This window comes from Geotrypetes seraphini, chromosome 1, assembly GCF_902459505.1.
Source record: "Geotrypetes seraphini chromosome 1, aGeoSer1.1, whole genome shotgun sequence".
Lineage (NCBI taxonomy): Eukaryota > Metazoa > Chordata > Amphibia > Gymnophiona > Dermophiidae > Geotrypetes > Geotrypetes seraphini.
Window position 1 is genome coordinate 21,962,199 of NC_047084.1, and position 17,880 is coordinate 21,980,078.

Here is a 17,880-nt window from a genome sequence, read left to right on the forward strand (position 1 = left end):
AGACCTGCCGTCAATTTCATTTGATTTCTCCTCAGTCTGTTGAAGAGAGTCTTGTTTCTGTAAGACTAGGAGAAAAAGTTTTTTTAGTCCTTAAGTTACTCACAACAGTTCAGTTTGCACAGTCCATCGTAGTCTTACAACTCAGAAATTTCTTTTGTCCGGATTACTTTTCTTGTTAAGTTCAGCCAAGTCCCAGGTCAAAAATAAAGTGCTCAGTGTTCAGTGCTTGTGAAGCACATCCATTTAAAACTTTTTCTCCTGAAGCCTTACTGCTTCTAAATTCATTTTCCACTGCTACCAGTGATCTCCCACCTCCAACTCAAGCTGAGTTTCGATTTGCTCATCATCAGGGAGGTTCTATTTAGTAGTGCTTCATGTTTTTCATAACATTCATAGTAGAGAAAGACAGCTGTGCAGGATGAATGAACGGGTAACCTTAATGCACAGACATGATCCTGGGTTATTTAAAATAAAAAAATAAAAAAAGGGGCACTGAATCCAGATAGGAATATTTTGTATTTGGAGGCTATGCAAAACAAAAGTGTCGAGACACTTTTAAAAGAAATTTCTCAACTAGGTTAATCACAAAACAAAAGCATCTGATTTTTCTATTTGCCCACAAATCTATTGCAACATTCATGTGGGCCGTTCACTGGAGAGAAAACGAGAATCAGGAAGTAGGACATAGAAAAAATAAAGACTGAGTGAACGAGAGAGACCGTGAGAAGTCGAGAGAGCCAGACAGAGTGCACAGAAAATGTACTTCTATTGAAGACACATCCTGTTCTAGGTATGTTGGTGTGTTATTTACTTCTTATCCAAATATACATTACCCTGGCCTACACAAGTGCTGTTTCACTGCCATGCAGGAGATAGGCATTTGATTCCTGAGCCCAGTCTCTGCTCCTTGAGACAGACAGGGCAACATTCGCAGGCTCTGAAAAGAGGGGCTCAAAGTCATCATGCAATGGCACAACGCAGAGGCCAGACTCAGGGTGTATGTGTACTAAGTTTCAGAAGGAGACTGTGCCTCCGGCTCCTTACTGAGACCTGTCCCAATGATAACAGGGAATGATGGGAGAGTTAAGAATAATAAAAGGGGGGAAAACTCATGGGTGGCTGCAGGTAAGAAGAGATCATGGTGCCTTAGACCAGCAGATGCTAAATTCTCTGAGATGCAAATGCAAAGGAGCAGGAACAAGAAATAAAGTATTAAGACACTCACAGGTAATGGAAATTGTATCAAAGGTTACAAAGATGCCGTATCTAACCAGGAAAAGAGCCCAGCTCACCATTCTGCCTGATCTGTCACCTGCTAAGATACAACAGAGATAACAGCTTCTGCTGTTCAGGCAGCTTAGCAAACAGTAAGGTATGTTTTATCCAGTGAAACTAAGAAGTACAGAATACAATCAAACTCACAATTTTGAAAATCGAGAAACACTGAAAAAAACACATACTGGAGGTTAGTAAAGATACAAAACTCCGTAAATCGGTGCAAAACACTGGATTACAGAGTGATTTAGTTTTACCGGGAGATGCTGAAAACAAACAGCATTCAAATTATATGCACACTGTTTGTGCTGAGGATCGCAGTAAAAGGGGAAGGAACGCGCCTTGTGCCTATATAAAAGAGCTGAGCGTTACACACAGCTCTTGTGCATAGGCCCAGTAAAGTGCAGAGCTGTGATCTCCTGGGCCTCAAGGGCAAAACCAAGAACCTGCAGCTGAAGCTTCTTTGCCAAAGTGAGTTCGGGAACGGGACACACGTACACAAAGCACACACATGGCCACTGACTTTAAAATTCAAGCAAATGTTTAAAATTCAGGTAAAATGTTCCTACCTTAATGCTACCGACAGCTCCAACCTGCTGGAAAAGTGTGCACACTAAAAGTGGGCATTCCTTGCTGTGATTATATGGAATTCCTTGTAATGCATTTATTTATTCACTTTTTTAACCTGTCCTCCCAAAAGAGTCCAGAAGGGGTTACAAGTTAACATACATAATATAAGTTAGCGATACTAGTGGCCAATCCAGGTCACTAGTATCTGGCCAAAACCCAAGGAGAAGCAACATTCCATGCTACTGATCCAGGGCAAACAGTGGCTTCCCCCATGTCTTTCTCAATAACTGACTATGGACATTTCCTCCAGGAACTTCTCCAAACCTTTCTTAAAACCAGCTAAGCTATCCGCTCATACCACAACCTCTGGCAAAGTTTGAGTAAAGACTTCTAATAGTGATAAGCGAAAAAATAGTTTGAGAAAGACTTCTAATAGTGATGATAGAGTGAATTCAGACTTCTTACAGTGGTAAGACAATTCCCAAACAAAAGGACAAATCTAACATAAGTGATTGGACTATTTACAGTAGCAAGACAGGTTTGGCAATTTCTCACAAATAGTAGGGAATGTTTACAGGTTGGCATATAAAGAGAGCTTAGTCAGAATTGATTTTGGGTTGGGTGTAATTTTTGTGGACCAAAGTAGATAAAAAGATGGATTTTTACCGCTTTCCTGAAATTACGTATTCCTACCAGTGATCCGATGGTAGGTAGAATTTCATTCCATAATTTAGGTAAGAAGTGAGAGTCCTTTTGTGCATTGAAGGCTGAACTAACTCCAAACTAAACTGGCTACAATCAGCCTTACTCAGACGGTATGCTTTTGAATCTGTTCCCTAGAGACGAATCCTATTTCCACTGAAGCTGAAATGTAGAATCTTGCTCTTGAGTGCACTGTTTATATATCTCTATTTTGATGCTAATGTTAACCATTTGTCTTTTTACATAGCATGATGTAGTTAATATGTTGAGATGTGTCAGGAGTGGTAGACAATAGGTTTTGATATATAATTGTGGGGGTTCATGAGGAAGATCATATGTGAAATGTGTGGGGCCAGGTGTATGTATCTGAATATGGTGTGCAGATGGTGGTGGTAGGGATGAATGGCGATCCCATGGTACAAAGAGCACACATGACAGCAAGCTTACTCAGTGGCGTACCAAGGGGGAGGGGGGGGAGGTCCGCCCCGGGTGCAAACCATCAGGGGGGTGCTCCTGGCCTTGGAGTCATGGCCCGGGAACTTCCCTTCTCATGGCCCGACCCTCGCTTACCCAACTGAAGCAGAAAGCAACCTGCAGAAAGGATCACAACTACTTTAGCGATCCTTGCAGGTTGCCATAGGCCTCCGGAGTTGTCATTCCTCTGCCGCAATCCCGCCCCTTCTCTGACATCAGAGGCAGGATTGCGGCAGAGGGACAACAACTCCGGAGGCCTATGGCAACCTGCAAGGATCGCTAAAGTACTCGCAGGTTGCTTTCTGCTGCAGTTGGGTAAAGGGAGGCCAGAGGGGAACACACAGGCCTTCCCGGGGGGGGGGAACAGTCCTTCAGGGGGGGATGACAGTCCTTCGGGAGGGGGACAGTCCTTCGGGTGCAGGCCTTCTGGGGGGTGAAGGCCTTCAGGAGTTCAGGGGGGGACAGATTTCGGGGGAGGAGGTGCAGTCCTTTGGGGGAGACAGGCCTTCTGGTAGGGTGCAGGCCTTCAGGGATGGGCTGTAGGCCTTCAGGGGGAGTGCGGGCCTTCGGGGGGGACAGACATTTGGGGGGAGGTACAGGCCTTCAGGGCGGGTGCAGGCCATCAGGGGGGACAGACCTTTTTGAGGGGAGATGCAGTCCTTCAGGGGGTGTAGGCCATTAGGGGTGGGGTGTAGGCCTTCAGGGGGTGTAGGCCTTTGGAGGGTGCCGGCCTTCAGGGGTGGGATGTAGGCCTTTGGGGGTGCAGGCCTTCAGGGGTGGGGTGCATGCCTTCAGGGGGGACAGACCTTTGGGGGGGTGAGGTTCAGTCCTTCGGGGAGTGCAGGCCTTAAGGGGTGGGATGTAGGCCTTCAGGACAGGTGCAAACCTTCGGGGGAAGGGGGAGGCATTCAGGGGTGGGGTGCAGGCCTTCAGGGGGGACAGACCTCCAGGGGAGGGGGTCCTGGTGTAGAAGTACACAGAGGGAGGGAAGGAGGGTTCAAAGATACGTGCATATGCCGGACTTTGGGGGGAAGAAATAATGGGTCTAAAAACAGAGGAGTGGGAGAAAGATGGTGGATAATGGGATTTAGGGAGGGAAGGAACAGAAAGGGAGAGAAGTTGGACACAAGGGATGGTGTGGAGGGGGATAGAGATACTGGATAGGAGGATAGTTGGGAAGAGAAAGGGAGAGATGGTGGACCCTGGGGTGGTGGGGAAGGAGGGAGAGATGCTGGATGAAAGGGTAGTTGAGAAAAGGTGAATCTGTGGATGGACACGAAAAAAAAGGAAAGATGCCAGACCTCCGGGGGAGAGAAGGGAAACGGAAGTGGAGGACAGAGATTGCAGATGGATGGTTAGCACAGAGAAAGAAGAAAGAAAGAGACCCTGGCAAGCAAGACAACCAGAATCTGGGACCAACAAGATTTGAATATTGACCAAACAACAAAAGGAAGAAAAAATAATTTTATTTTCTGTCTTGTGATTACAATATGTCAGATTTGAAAAGTGTATCCTGCCAGAGCTGGTGTTAGACCGCAAACGTGAGCTAGGATTTAACAGAGAGAGGAAAAGTCCTTTTTAGTTTTTTATTTTGTTTATACCACAACGCCAGTGTGGTTAGGAGAAGCCAAAGGGGGTGAAAAAGCTGTAAAATAAACCCACCAGGATGTTTGAAAAAAACACCCAATTGGGCAGGAAAATCGAATCGAATCGAAAAACCAATTCAATAGGCTGAATCGAATAGAATCGAAATTTTTTTTCCTGAATCGGGCAGCACTAGTTTGCGCTATTGTCTTAGACTTTAGGATCTGGGAATGGGGAGAGATGACATCCTCAGTACTTTATAATGCAAGTGAAATGAGGATTTGGTCAGACTTTTGAAGGGTTTGCAGAAGAAAAATATTGTTTAGGCCGGGGCATGAGACAGCAGGAAATGGGAACTTTTCTTCCTTCTGTTTTTGTGAATGGCAAGGCTGAGAATGTCAGAGAGTTCAGTTAAAATATGTGCTTTATAAGAAAATATAATAATATGTTTTATAAAGTTTATAGCATTGCTGGCCTACCCGGTGAGGTATTTCTAGTGGTGGTAGTGGCATGTCAATGTGTTGAGAGGAAGAGGTGGTCTGAGAAATTCTGCTGAGCAAACTCCGGGCCCATTTCCACCCCCCAGTTAGTCCACTCCACTCAACTGGTTCACACACTGAGTGCGTATTTGGGTGTTGTGCCTGGGTAGTTGTTTTGGGATCTCTTTCAGTGGTTTGTCAGTATCTCCTTGTGGTCCAAGGAAGGAAACTTTGTTAACCTTAGCATTGACCTTCAGAATATGTTTGTAACAGCACTGCTTGTGTGGCATTAGGCTGTGTAGTGATCGAAAGAAAAAAACAGACCTTTGCACATTTTTGCACTATATGGTGGGTGTATGAGGAGATTCACATTTCCTGCACAGCTAAGTCCGTGTGAAGTTACCTTGTGCTGTATTTGACATCTAGCAAGGTCTCTGTTTGGAAGGAAAGATCTAAGCTTAAAAATGAAGTGGCCAGAAGTTATGGTAAAAGCAGATAGCGTAGCTGGTTTTAAGAAAGATTTGGACAAATTCCTGAAGGAAAAGTCCATAGTCTGTTATTAAGACAAGGGGAAAGTGTCTGCTTGTCCTGGATCAGTAGTATGGAATGTTGCTACTCTTTGGGTTTTGACCAGGTACTAGTGACCTGGATTGGCTACCATGAGAATGGGCTACTGGGCATGATGGACCATTGGTCTGATCCAGTTAGGCTATTCTTATGTTATGTTCTCATCTGTAGGGGAACTTATCAGTGTATTTTATAATGGGAACAAAAATGGAAGAGAATTAATGTGTGTGGAATGGGGGGTAACTAATTTCTTCAGCTAAATAATTCAATCCACCTCAACCAGACATAGGAGAACTCATGCACCATTCACACACCCTCCAACCAAAAACGTCAAAAGAAAAAAAACTGTCTAAAAAGTTGCAAGGGGAGATGAGTTGAGAATGCTATTACACACCATTGACAGGCAACAAGGCCCAAACTCTATAATCAGCGTCTGAAGGCAGGCCCAGATCAGCGCACCTAGCAGATCTAGGCACCTAACTCCCCCATCCCCCCTTGTACAAAGCCGCATCTTGCTGGGCTCTACTCAATAAAGATTCTTGTGTAAATTTTTCAGCGCACAACTGAAAGGGGGCCATGGGAGGAGCTTGGGCAGGCCTGGGGTGTTCACTATAGATGCATGCAGTATTACAGAATGCAGGAAATCCATGCCTAATTTAGGTGCAAGGATTTACACCAGGGTTCAGTTGGGGTAAATCCTCAAGAACAAGCACTATTCCATAAACAGCACCCAACTTGGAATGCCATTTATAGAATAGTGCACAGCACTTATTTTGTTTAGCACCCAAATTTAATTGCCATTTACTGAATCTCATTCATAGTGTGCCTTGTCCCTTGAATAGCCGCCATCTATGCCCAATTTTCTTCATGCACTTACGCTAAAAAATGGAAAAAAAAAAACCCCAAAACCCAGCACTTAGACGTTCTGAACATCTAAATGCCATTTGAATATTGAATATTTGACCTCTTGTTATTTTATGTGTTTCAGAAACTGGCTACGGAAGAGCATGACTCTGAAGGTATGGATGTCACTAAAATCTCTGAGCTAGACCCAGCGCACTTGAGGGAAACTCTGTCATTTCTAAATCTTGACTTCAATAAATATGTCCAACAAGCAGAAGATGAGCATGTCAAAATCCGAGAGCAACTGCAAAAGGATTATAAATACCAGATGAGAAGTGAATCAAATAGATTAAAATCATTTTTTTCTTTTGATCCCTGTTCAACATGGTCACCACAAGAGATGGCCAGTGCAGGATTTTATAACACTGGCGTGAAGAACAGTATCCAGTGCTTTTGTTGTGGGTTAATTTTGTGCACACAAAGTATCAGTGTTACTCCACTTGCAAAGCATCAGAAATTCCAGCTTGATTGCGAGTTCCTCCAAGGAAAAGATGTAGGAAACATTCCAAAGTATGAAGTGCGCGTCCAGAATCCAGAAGGAGATCCAGCAGAGGATTCTGGAAAGTACAAGACCCAGGAGGCCAGACTAAAGTCCTATAAAAGCTGGCCATTCTATGTCAAGATGCAGCCCACGCTGGTGGCAGCTGCAGGGTTTTTCTTTACAGGTAAATTGCTAGTTTTTTCTTTCAAAAAAATATCAATTTGAATTCAAAAAAGCATGGGATAAACATAGAGGATCTCTAATAAAACACTGAACTATCACAATGTTTATACCAGGAGTGTCCAACCTTTTGGCTTCCCTGGGCCACAATGTCTGAAAAAAATTTTCTGGGGCTGCACAAATGCACAAACGCTGCAGCAAGACAGAGGAGGGAGCCGGCAAGAGGGTAAACACCTGGGGGCAGCAGAGGAAAACACTGCATCACCCTCGACCGGGGCCGCACAAAATACTTCATGGGGCCGCAGGTTGGACACCCCTGGTTTATACAGAAACATGTTTTCAAGTAAACAAACATTTACTGAAGAACACTGGGAAGTAAAATAGACCATTATAGCATTAGTTTCCTCCTTAACACACTTGCTAGATCTGTAACTTCACACTATGTGTTCACAAACCTTTGCTCCCCACTGTACATCTCACCATAACCCCCTTATAATTTATGGTGATCCCTCCAAAACTCCCCCAAAACCTGCTATACCCACCTGTCTCCCACCCCAATAGCCCTTATGGCTGCAGGTGGCACTTATATGGCAGTATAGCAGGATTTTGGTGAGGTTTGGTGGACTCACACTTTCTACCATAAATGTAGTGGTTTGAGTGTCTTATGGGCCTGGGTTCTCCTCTCTATGGCTCATTAGCCCATTCACCAGACTATTTAAGACACCTGTGTGATGCTCTACTAATCTTTCCCATACTAGGTTTGTACTGTTTTATTCATTTTTTAGGGGGGGTGAGTCCACCAAAACCCATCAAAATTCTACTTTAGTGCCATATAAATGCCACCTGCAGTCATAAGAGCTATTGGGTTGGGAGACAGATGGGTATAGTAGGTTCTGAGGTAGTTTTAAAGATATCACCATATATTAGAAGGGGGTTATGGTGAGATGTATATATGGCATCCTTTATGTGAAGTTCACAATAGTGCCTTCTAAGGTGGACTGTCTATGTCACATGTGTCAAACTCAAGGTCCATGGGCCGAATCTGGCCCACCTGGCTGTTGTATGCAGCCCGCGGTCAGATGTCCCTGGTGTTATCTTGTAGCCAGCTCCCTCCTCCTCACAGCTGCAGTGTGCATGAAGCCGCGTGCAGCCGCTCCTCACGCATCCTATGCCTTATCCAGAAGCATTCCCTCTGATGTTGTGACGTCAGAGAGAAGGCTTCCGGTTCAGGCGCAGAACATGCGAGGAGCCACTGCACGCGGCTTCGTGCACACTGCGGCTGTGAGAAGGAGGGAGCCGGCCACAAGATAACACCTGGGGCATCGGACCACGGGCCGTATAAAACGGCCAGAAGGTAAGACAACTGCCAGAGGGAGGCACAGCATGGAGGGAGGGAGACAACAAAGGTAGGGGGAATGATTAATGGTTGAATTGTGTCAATTTTGAGAATTTTAATCTGCTGTCTATATTTTGCACTGCTCAAGAAGAAATATATACACATGTTTCTTTTCCTCTGGGGGTTGTACTGCATGTAGAGTCTTGAATCTTAGGGTTTCTTTTTTATATATTAGCACTTTTAGTTTTTGGTCCTGTATTTGCATAGGGGTTATCTATGTTCTGGTAGGAATGAATGTTGAAAAGCATACAGTATGCTTTGTGTAGTTTACTTTTGTGGATAACCATTATGTGTTAATAAGATTATATTGTGTGTGTAAATATGAAAAATGAATGGAAAAAATTGTGTTATAATTAGTACTATTATGGGGGCGGGGTCTGGGGCAGAGATTGGGTGGGGTCTGACCTGCAACTTAGCCTGTGTTTGGATTTCGGCCCCTTAATGTGATTTGAGTTTGACACATGTGGTCTATGTGACCAGTACATTATAATGCTGGCCCCTCCCACTCTATATGGTGCCTATTTGGACGTTTCTAACTTGGACATTTTGGGGGGCAAAAATGGAAAATAAAGTTATATGTCCTGGCGACTTACATGTTTTCAGATCAAAGAACAAAGGACTTGTTATTGTACTATATCTTTAATTGGAAAAAAATAAAAATTAAAGTGGAAATTTTCTATATTCATAGTAAAATGCTACAGAATCAACTTTACCCTTTGTTTTTGATAATTTAGGTTAGTGTAATAATTGTAAAATATACAGTTGCATGAAATAAGTTGCTCTTACCAAGAGATTTAAAATATCATATCCCATATACAGGTGTGAAGGATACAGTGCAGTGCTTTTCTTGCCAAGGATGTTTGGGGAACTGGGAGGAAGATGATGATCCTTGGAAAGAACATGCCAAGTGGTTCCCAGAGTAAGTGAAATAACAGAGAATTGACAGATGGGACAATTTCACACAGCTTACATTGTTATAAACGTCATGGACCTTTAGAACATAAGACCATAAGAATAGCCTTACTGGGTCAGACCAATGGTCCATCAAGCACAGTAGCCCATTCTCACGGAGGCCAATCCAGGTCACTAGAACCTGGCCAAAACCCAAGGAGCAGCAACATTCCATGCTACCGATACAGGGTAAGCAGTGGCTTCCCCCATGTCTTTCTCAATAACAGACTATGGACTTTTCCTCTAGGAATTTGTCCAAACCTTTCTTAAAACCAGCTACGCTATCTGCTCTTACCACATCAACACATTCCAGAGCTAAACTATTCTCTGAGTGAAAAAAAATTTCCTCCTATTGTTTTTAAAAGTATTTCCCTGCAACTTCGAGTGTTCCCTAGTCTTTGTAATTTTTGACAGAGTGAAAAATCGGTCCACTTGTGCCCGTTCTACTCCACTCAGGATGTTGTAGACTTCAGTCATATCTCTCCTCAGCCATCTCTTTTCCAAACTGAAAAGCCCTAACTGTTTGTCTTTCCTCATAAGAGAGGAGTTCCATCCCCTTTACCATCTTGGTCGCTCTTCTTTGAACCTTTTCTAGCACCATTATATCTTTTTTGAGATAAGGAGACCAGAATTGAATGCAATACTCCAGATGAGGTCGCACCATGGAACAATACAGGGGCATTATAATATTCTTAGTCTTGTTAACCATCCCTTTTTTAACAATTCCTTGCATCCTTTTGCTTTTTTGGCCGCCGCCACCGCCGCACATTGGGCGGAAGGTTTCATATGTTTTCATAGAGTTTACATACGTTTTACAAATGAAAGGACTCGTTTCTATAAATGGCACCTAGCAGTGCCTAACTCCTAGGCGCCATTCTACGCAGTTGTCAAAAAAACTCTAGATGTCATTTATAGAATCGTACATAAAAGGTGTTTAACTCCACTTAGGTGCCAGTAGGCGTCATAATGTTAAGCACTGGTATATTAGGCCAGGGTTTTCCTGGCCTAATTTACTGGCACCTAGACCAGACCTAAGTCTGGCACCTAAGACTGGCACCTAGACCAGACCTAAGTCATACCATGCCTATTCTCTGCCCCTAACCATGCCCACTTTTGACATAGGCACAGGTAGGCGGCTCAATGTAGGTGCATCAATGGAACTCATAATTAATAATTTTTAACTAACTTTTAACGGTATTAATTAGGGTATTAATCAATTAAGCAATTTTGAATGATACATAGACGAAAGCGCGCGAAACAAAGACACGCCGACAATGCCACCCGACAATCACATGCGGGACGTCAGCATGCTGGATTTAAACAGTATTTTAAAGCGCTCCAAAGGGGGGTGGAGTGAACCCCCCCCCACTTTACTTAGAACTGTTGGTGCTCCCGGTGTCGGGGGGATTGGGGGAATCACCCCATTATAGAGGAAACAGCCTTTTTCCCTCTCCCCCCCCCCCCCGGGAGCGCCAACAGCTCTAAGTAAAGTGGGGGGATTTCCCCCACATACCCTGTTTAAATCCAGTGCACTGACATCCTGCACGCAATTGTCTGGACAGCGTTGGCGGCGCATCTTTGTCTCGCACGGGATTGACCCATCACTATTTTGAGTTCCGCATGGAACTTGGTTAGGCGCCTAGCCTAGGTGCCATTTATAGAATCTGGGCCAAAGTGCACAAATCCTTTCAATTTGAAATGCTATTTGCAGACACTTCCACCTGAATTTTCCAGTTAAGTGACATGCATAGTTTTGGAAATGCAAAGCTATGGATTGGCCACCATGAGACCCAGTAAGGCTATTCTTATGTTCCTATCCAATCCTGCCCTGGCAATGTCTCCACTCAGTGCAAGTCAAAGTTCCGCAATGCACATACGTTTACCTACACGAATGGTGGGCAATTTGCATACAACTCATATTTCCGGGTAAATGGCTTCAGGAAACTTCCCTCACAGAAACTGAGAATATGAAATTTTAAACTGAATGTGTTCTTTAGTGATATACGATTGCTTTCTTACACATTTGAAATTGATTATAATGACACCAGGTTGCTCACATTTAACATCATATCCCAGTTTCACAAGGTCCTTTTGCAATTTTTCACAATCATCTTACGATTTAACAACTTTGAACAATTTTGTGTCATCAACAAATTGAATTATCTCACTCATTATTCCCACCTCTAGATCATTGATACATACTGTATGTTAAAAAGCAGTGGTCCTAGCACAAGCCCCTGGGGAAACCCACTATTTTTATATAACGCAGTTCCAAGGCCATAACCCATTTGAAGCAGTGTACTGAATAAACAATTAATACATCATCAATGAATAAAATATAAAAACCCATTCAAAACACAAACAACATAAAAGCTGATAAGCACAAAGGAATTTCAATAGGCACCCAAAAGGCCAAGCAACAGAATCATAAAACAATCTCACCTCTGCTATCCCATCCCATCAGAAAAAAGAAAACCCTACTGCAGTCCAGAGGTATCAGAGGTTATTTCTTCACTGGCAACATACAGTACACTTCTCCCTCTGAATTTGCGGGTTTAGTACACGGGAATTTGGTTATTCATGACTTTTTCCTCCACATGATGTTTTAAGCTTTAAAGGCTGCCAGGACCTCCCCAGACCTTACCTGGTGGTCTAGTGGTGACGCACTTACCTGGTGGTCTAGTGGTGACCTTACCTGGTGGTCTAGTGGTCTATGCGCCTGCCCTGTGCAGAACAGCCTTCAAAAATGGCTGCTGTGAGTTCCCGTGGTCTCACAAGACTATAATGGGAACTCACGGCAGCCATTTTTGAGGATGGCTCTGCACAGGGCATGAGCGTAGGAAGATCTCTCCTGCCCTGCGTCACTGCTGGACCACCAGGTAAAGTCTGGGGAAGTCTGGGACACAGGAGGGGAGCAGGAGGGAGGCAGAGGTGGGTCAGAGTCGGTCCTAAAAGTTATCCGTGAATTTCCATATCCACGGGCAGGCTCTGCCCCTAACCCTCGTGCATTTGGAGGGAGAAATGTATAATAAAGGGCAATTCCATAACTGGGTGCCTGAAGTTATGGATTGTTGGTTGCGCAGTGGTGCCCCTGGCTGGCAGCAAAAAGGAAAGACTGGCACTTCCCAATAAGGGGACAAGCCCTACAGGTATTAATCAAAATGCCATAGTTTAAACCCAGTCAAAGAAAAAGAGTTCTGCACAACTAACAGTTTTGTAGTTTCAACAAGCAGTGCTTTATTCCACCAAAGCAATAGGTAATGAAGGCTTTGCAATAAAACAGAAGAAATGAAGGTTTGTAACAGGCCTCCATGTCCAAAGTACACACAAAGCAAAAAAACAAAATACAGTTCAATGGAGCTCAGGGTCTCCTAGGCCTGGGCTTTTCCAAACCAAAATCATAAACATGTCCTGGTTTCCACCTTGTCCAGGATAACAATTTAGTAACACACTCCATACAGTTGGGCTCTGATTTTAAAAACCTCAAAAATAAACCCAGGATCCTCCAGCCCTCCAGGGCTAGGTTGGGAGAATTGTTGAGCTTGCTTTATTTTATGGCTGTACATAGCTTCCACAATCCCCACCCATGAGGTATCAGCAAACTCCTCAGCTTCCTGGCTGAACCCCAAACCAAAAATTAAAATATCCTCAACATTCCAGCATTAGATTAACCCAAGAAAGTGCCTTCCCCCCTGCTAAGGGTAGTCCATACTGAGGCTAATGTCTCTCTCCCTTGGCCCAAGACAAATATATTATTCTCAGTGAAGGAAAAAAAAGTCTCTCACAATTCAGTGTCACACAATCCAGGTGCAAAAAGAGCAGGAAAAAACAATGTTCATCCTCATTGTTTTCAATAAACAAAAACATTCCTTGTGCAGGCTTAGCATAGTAAGTTATGTTAGACTAACTCACTTTCATGGCTTCAGGTTCTATCACCACCTGTTCGGCAACCTCCTTGGACTCTTCCAAGATTATGGCTTCCTCCCCTGAGCATGGAGAAGCTTCTTCAGCTTCCATCGACTCCAGGTCATTACCTTGGCCCAGGCTGAATTCTCTCCCTGAGGAGTGAGGCCCTTCTCTCTTCCCTCTCTTCTGTTCTTGTGAAGGGAAATCTGCCTGCTTTTCTGTGTGAGAACCCCACCCAGACCTGTGTGTAGCTGTTCTGCAACTAGGCTCCCAGTCTCCCCCCCCCCCCCCCCCCCCCCCCGTGGTCTTCCTGTACACTGCAAGGCCTCCTAAAGACAGTGCCGTGCTTAAACTTTGTGGTTGCCGGTTTACAGACCACCGGGGAGGGTTTCCATATCCTCATCACTAAATACATCCTGACAGAGTTCACTTTCAGGCAGGACTTCATCAGGATAGTCAGCCAGTTCACAAGGGAAATGTAAACTGGGCTTTTGAGCTGTTTTTTAATGTCAGCACTGCCTTTCTTTAGGTACTTAAAGGGGACTGGGCAGGCACAGAGCCTGACTGGTCACAGTATGCACCCCATTTCATCTGCACACTGGGAACCTAGAGAAAAAAATAAAGTACTTTTTAAGTAGCATGGTATAGTCCTTCCCAGTAGGATAAAATATCCATCATGGATTTACCAAGCCAAAATCTCTAATAAATGGCTATAGTATGCTTAAAATCATGCTTTTATTTTTTAAGAGTCTATGTTCACATCAGCCAGGCTTTTTCTTCAACAATCTGACCTTTTACACTCCAACAAGAACTTTTACATTCACAGAGTGATTTTGGCCCCTCTTCGATGGAATGCCTTGAAACATCATCCCTGAATGAAATTATCATGCTCTAAATTCAAAGCTGGTCTCAAAACTAATTTCTTTTTCCAGACTTTTGGGGTTTGGCTAGTGTTGGGTGGGTGATGCAGGATTAATGCTAGTAGTGAGCTTTACCCTTCTGCTTTCTTCTCTTCTTCCTTTGCTGCCCGCGGCTTTGAGCGAATGCTGCAGCAAGATGGAGGAGGGAGCCGGCAAGACGGTAAACATCTGGGGGCGGCAGAGGAAAACACTGCATCGTCCTCAAGCAGGGCCGCACAAAATACCTCACGGGGCTGCATGCGGCCCATGGGCCATGGATTGGACACCCGTGGTATAGAATGTCTGGTTATAAACATAAACCATGAAGACATACAACTGAAAAGAAAAACATAAAATGTAAATAAAGTAAATGCCATTTTAAATAACAAATGCCTTTAAAAATGCCTAAAATAGAAAAATAGTACAAACAATTGTTTTATACTAGTTATAATTTTCAGATTTTCTCGACCTGATTTTTAGGTGTGAATTTCTTCAGAGCAAGAAGTCCCAAAATGAAATTATAAAGTACATTCAGGATTATTCTGGATTTGTTGGAGTAAAGGTAATCTGCAGATGTAATTTCTTGTAAAAGAATTAGGTCTCCCAATTGAGAGGCCAGGGTACTAAAGTAATCTAACATTGGTTACTCCATGTAAATGTAGTATTTATCATACGAGGGGCTGCTGAAAAGTTTTCGGCCCAACCCAGATGAGAACAATGTGGAGCCATGGAACTTTACAAATTATTCCACACTTTTCTTGACTCTTTTTGTTTCATTTCATATCACTTAAAACAAAAAGCGTCAAAAAAGTGCAGAATAACTTGTATGTTTCACAGTGGCATACCTAGCATGTGTGACACCCGGGGCCCATCATTTTTTGGCACCCCCCCATCTGTACGAAAAACATGATTTTTAGTAACAAGCCACACATCACACATGAGTACCTAGGAAAAGGCAGCATCTTACATACTGCAGTGAGAAGTACAACAGCAATACACCCATTGTACAACTAAACAAGCCAGACTAGTACTGATCAATTCTGCAGTCAATCCTAACAGAAAACCATGTCTTTCGAACACACAGAACACAGAAAACACCTTTGCCTAGTATGGAATGTCATCACAAACTTACCCCTCCCCCTTTTACAAAACTGTAATGTAGATTTTACATAGAATTCATAGCATCAGAGCTGCTACCACCATGGCTGGCGCTAAAAAACGCTCCAGTTTTGTAAAAGGTGGGATAAAATAGAAAAACATAGACAAAGGTTAAATTGAACCAGCAAGAACTGGACTCTGCATACAATGCAATACCACAGAAACAGTGACACATGTCTCCTAAATTTTTTTTCCATCTTTGTCTTCTCTGGTTTCTGCTTTCCTCATCTTCTTGTTACTCTCTTCCTTCCATCCACTGTCTGCCATCTCTCTGCCCCTATATGGCATCTTCTCTCCTTCTATGCCCCTTCCAGAAACTGCATGCCTCCCCCTTCCATTTCTCCTTTCACCCCCATTGGTCTGGTATCTGTCTCCTCTCCTTCCCCCCTGCTCTGGCATCTCTCTCCGCTCCCTTCCTCCTGTTCTTCCCTGGTCTTCCTTCTCAATTTATTTTCTGCTTCTGTCTAAATTCTTTTTTACTATTCAGTCCTCAATTTCCCTCTTTCACTGTGTCTACCTATAGCTTGCCACCTCTTTCCCTCACCCCTTCCAGTAGCTAACTCTATCCTCTTCCCTCAATCCTGCATGTGCCCTTTTTTTTTTTTCTCCTCCCCACTTCCTTCCAGCATCTGCTCCACCTTTCCCTCACACTTTCATTCAGCATATGTCCTTCCTCTCCCCCACACTTCCATTCAGTGTCTGTTTCCCTCTCTCTAACCCTTCCATCTAATGTTCACCCTCTATCTTGCCCCTTCCATTTACTGCCCTCTGTGCTCTTTCTATCCAGGGTGCACCCTCTCTCTCTCACTTCCATATGGCATTTTCCCTCTTTCTATGCTCCTTCCATAAACTATCTATCCCGTGCCCCTTCTCTCCTTTGTACATGATTGATTTCAACTCTGTCACCTCTCCGTTTTTCTCTCTCTGTCACCACCCCCTCCCCTATGTTCTGGCATCTCTCTCTTCTCCTTTCTTTCCTTCCTACCTCATGATCTGGCACCATTCCTTCCCTGATTCCAGGCATCTCTCTCCTTTTCTTCCATCTCTCCCTCCCGCTCCATGCTCTGACATCTCCTCCTTCCTTTCCCCCTTCCTTTTCCTTTGATCTGGCATACCTTCCTCCTTCCCTCCATGCACTGGCATCTCTTCTTCCCTCCAAGCCCTGGCATCTCCTTTCATTCCCTCCAGTTGGGTACAGCAACACTCTTCCCAATTCTCTCCCCCTCTGCTCCCTTTCCTCCTTTTGTCACCCAAGGCCTGGTGTCCTGAACTTCATCGGGCAGCAGCAGCATTCACAATTCACTGCTGTTGCCCGCTTCAGGCCTTCTTCTCTGTCGGGTCCTGTCTTCATGAAAACAGGAAGTAGGCAGGACCCGGCAGAGAGGAAGGCCTGAAGCCGGCAACAGCAGCGAATTGTAAAAGCATGCTGCTGCCCGAAGAAGGTAATGGCTCCAGGTCTTGGAGCACCGATGCACACCGCTTCTCCCCCCTTCCAGCTGAACCCCCGCTGACCCTCCTATCTCTCCCCCCCAAGTGAACCTTTCCGACCCTCCCAGTGAGAGCAGCAAACCTCCCTCCAGTAGCGTCGGCTGCTTCGCGGCTTTCTCCTGCCGGTGAAGCATCACTGATGATGTCATCAGTGACACGGTAGAGGGAGGAGAAAGCCACGAAGCAGCCGACGCTACAGGAGGGAGGTTTGCTGCTCTCGCTGGGAGGGTGGGAGCGCGATAGGGGCCGGGCCGGCTGTGCACCCCCCCTAAGGCAGCACCCGGGGCGGACCGCCCCACCCTCCACCCCCTTGGTACGCCACTGAAGTTTCATGACTCCACATCATTCTCTTCTTGGCTGGGTTGAGAACTTTTCAGCGGCCCCTCTTACATATTAATGCACTAAGTTAGCAAGAAGCAAACAAGGCACATTACCACAGATGGTAAATAATACAAATGCCTTTGACCCTACCTGAGTCGTCTTCCTGGTATTACCACCGTTTTATTCATCTCCTCCCCTATCCCTTCCCTCTTTTTCTCCCTGGCCTGACTGCTCTGAATGTGTGATTCTGTCCTATCTGATACTGTAGTTCCTTTCTTTGATTTTTAGACAGTTAACCACTTTGGTCTGCCAGTTAATAAAGGCGGTATAATAAATCTCAGAAAACATAAACATACATGTACATCCCCTAGAAACTGAACTATAGCTCTCCAAAATATAGTTTAAATGTTTGTATAAAAGCATTTGCATAGCATTTGGTGCATATATGTTTTGCTGTGCTAACAAGCATAGGGCCTCTTTTATCAAGTTGAATAGCGCGGGCCATAGGGATTTAAAGGGCTTTGGTGCATTTGCCACACAGCATTT

At 44.4% G+C, this 17,880-nt stretch overlaps 1 protein-coding gene across 1 annotated transcript in view; it reads left to right on the forward strand.

The window, feature by feature from the left end:
- Window positions 1-657: 657 nt before the first annotated feature.
- Window positions 658-17,880, forward strand: part of LOC117352456 (baculoviral IAP repeat-containing protein 1-like) — an 88,268-nt gene continuing 71,045 nt past the window's right edge. Inside the window, exons 1-4 of the mRNA XM_033928958.1 lie at window positions 658-790; window positions 6,640-7,219; window positions 9,431-9,530; window positions 14,848-14,929. Of these exons, the coding sequence (XP_033784849.1) occupies window positions 6,673-7,219; window positions 9,431-9,530; window positions 14,848-14,929 (729 nt within the window). The 5' untranslated portion in view covers window positions 658-790; window positions 6,640-6,672. The remainder of the gene's footprint in view (window positions 791-6,639; window positions 7,220-9,430; window positions 9,531-14,847; window positions 14,930-17,880) is intronic.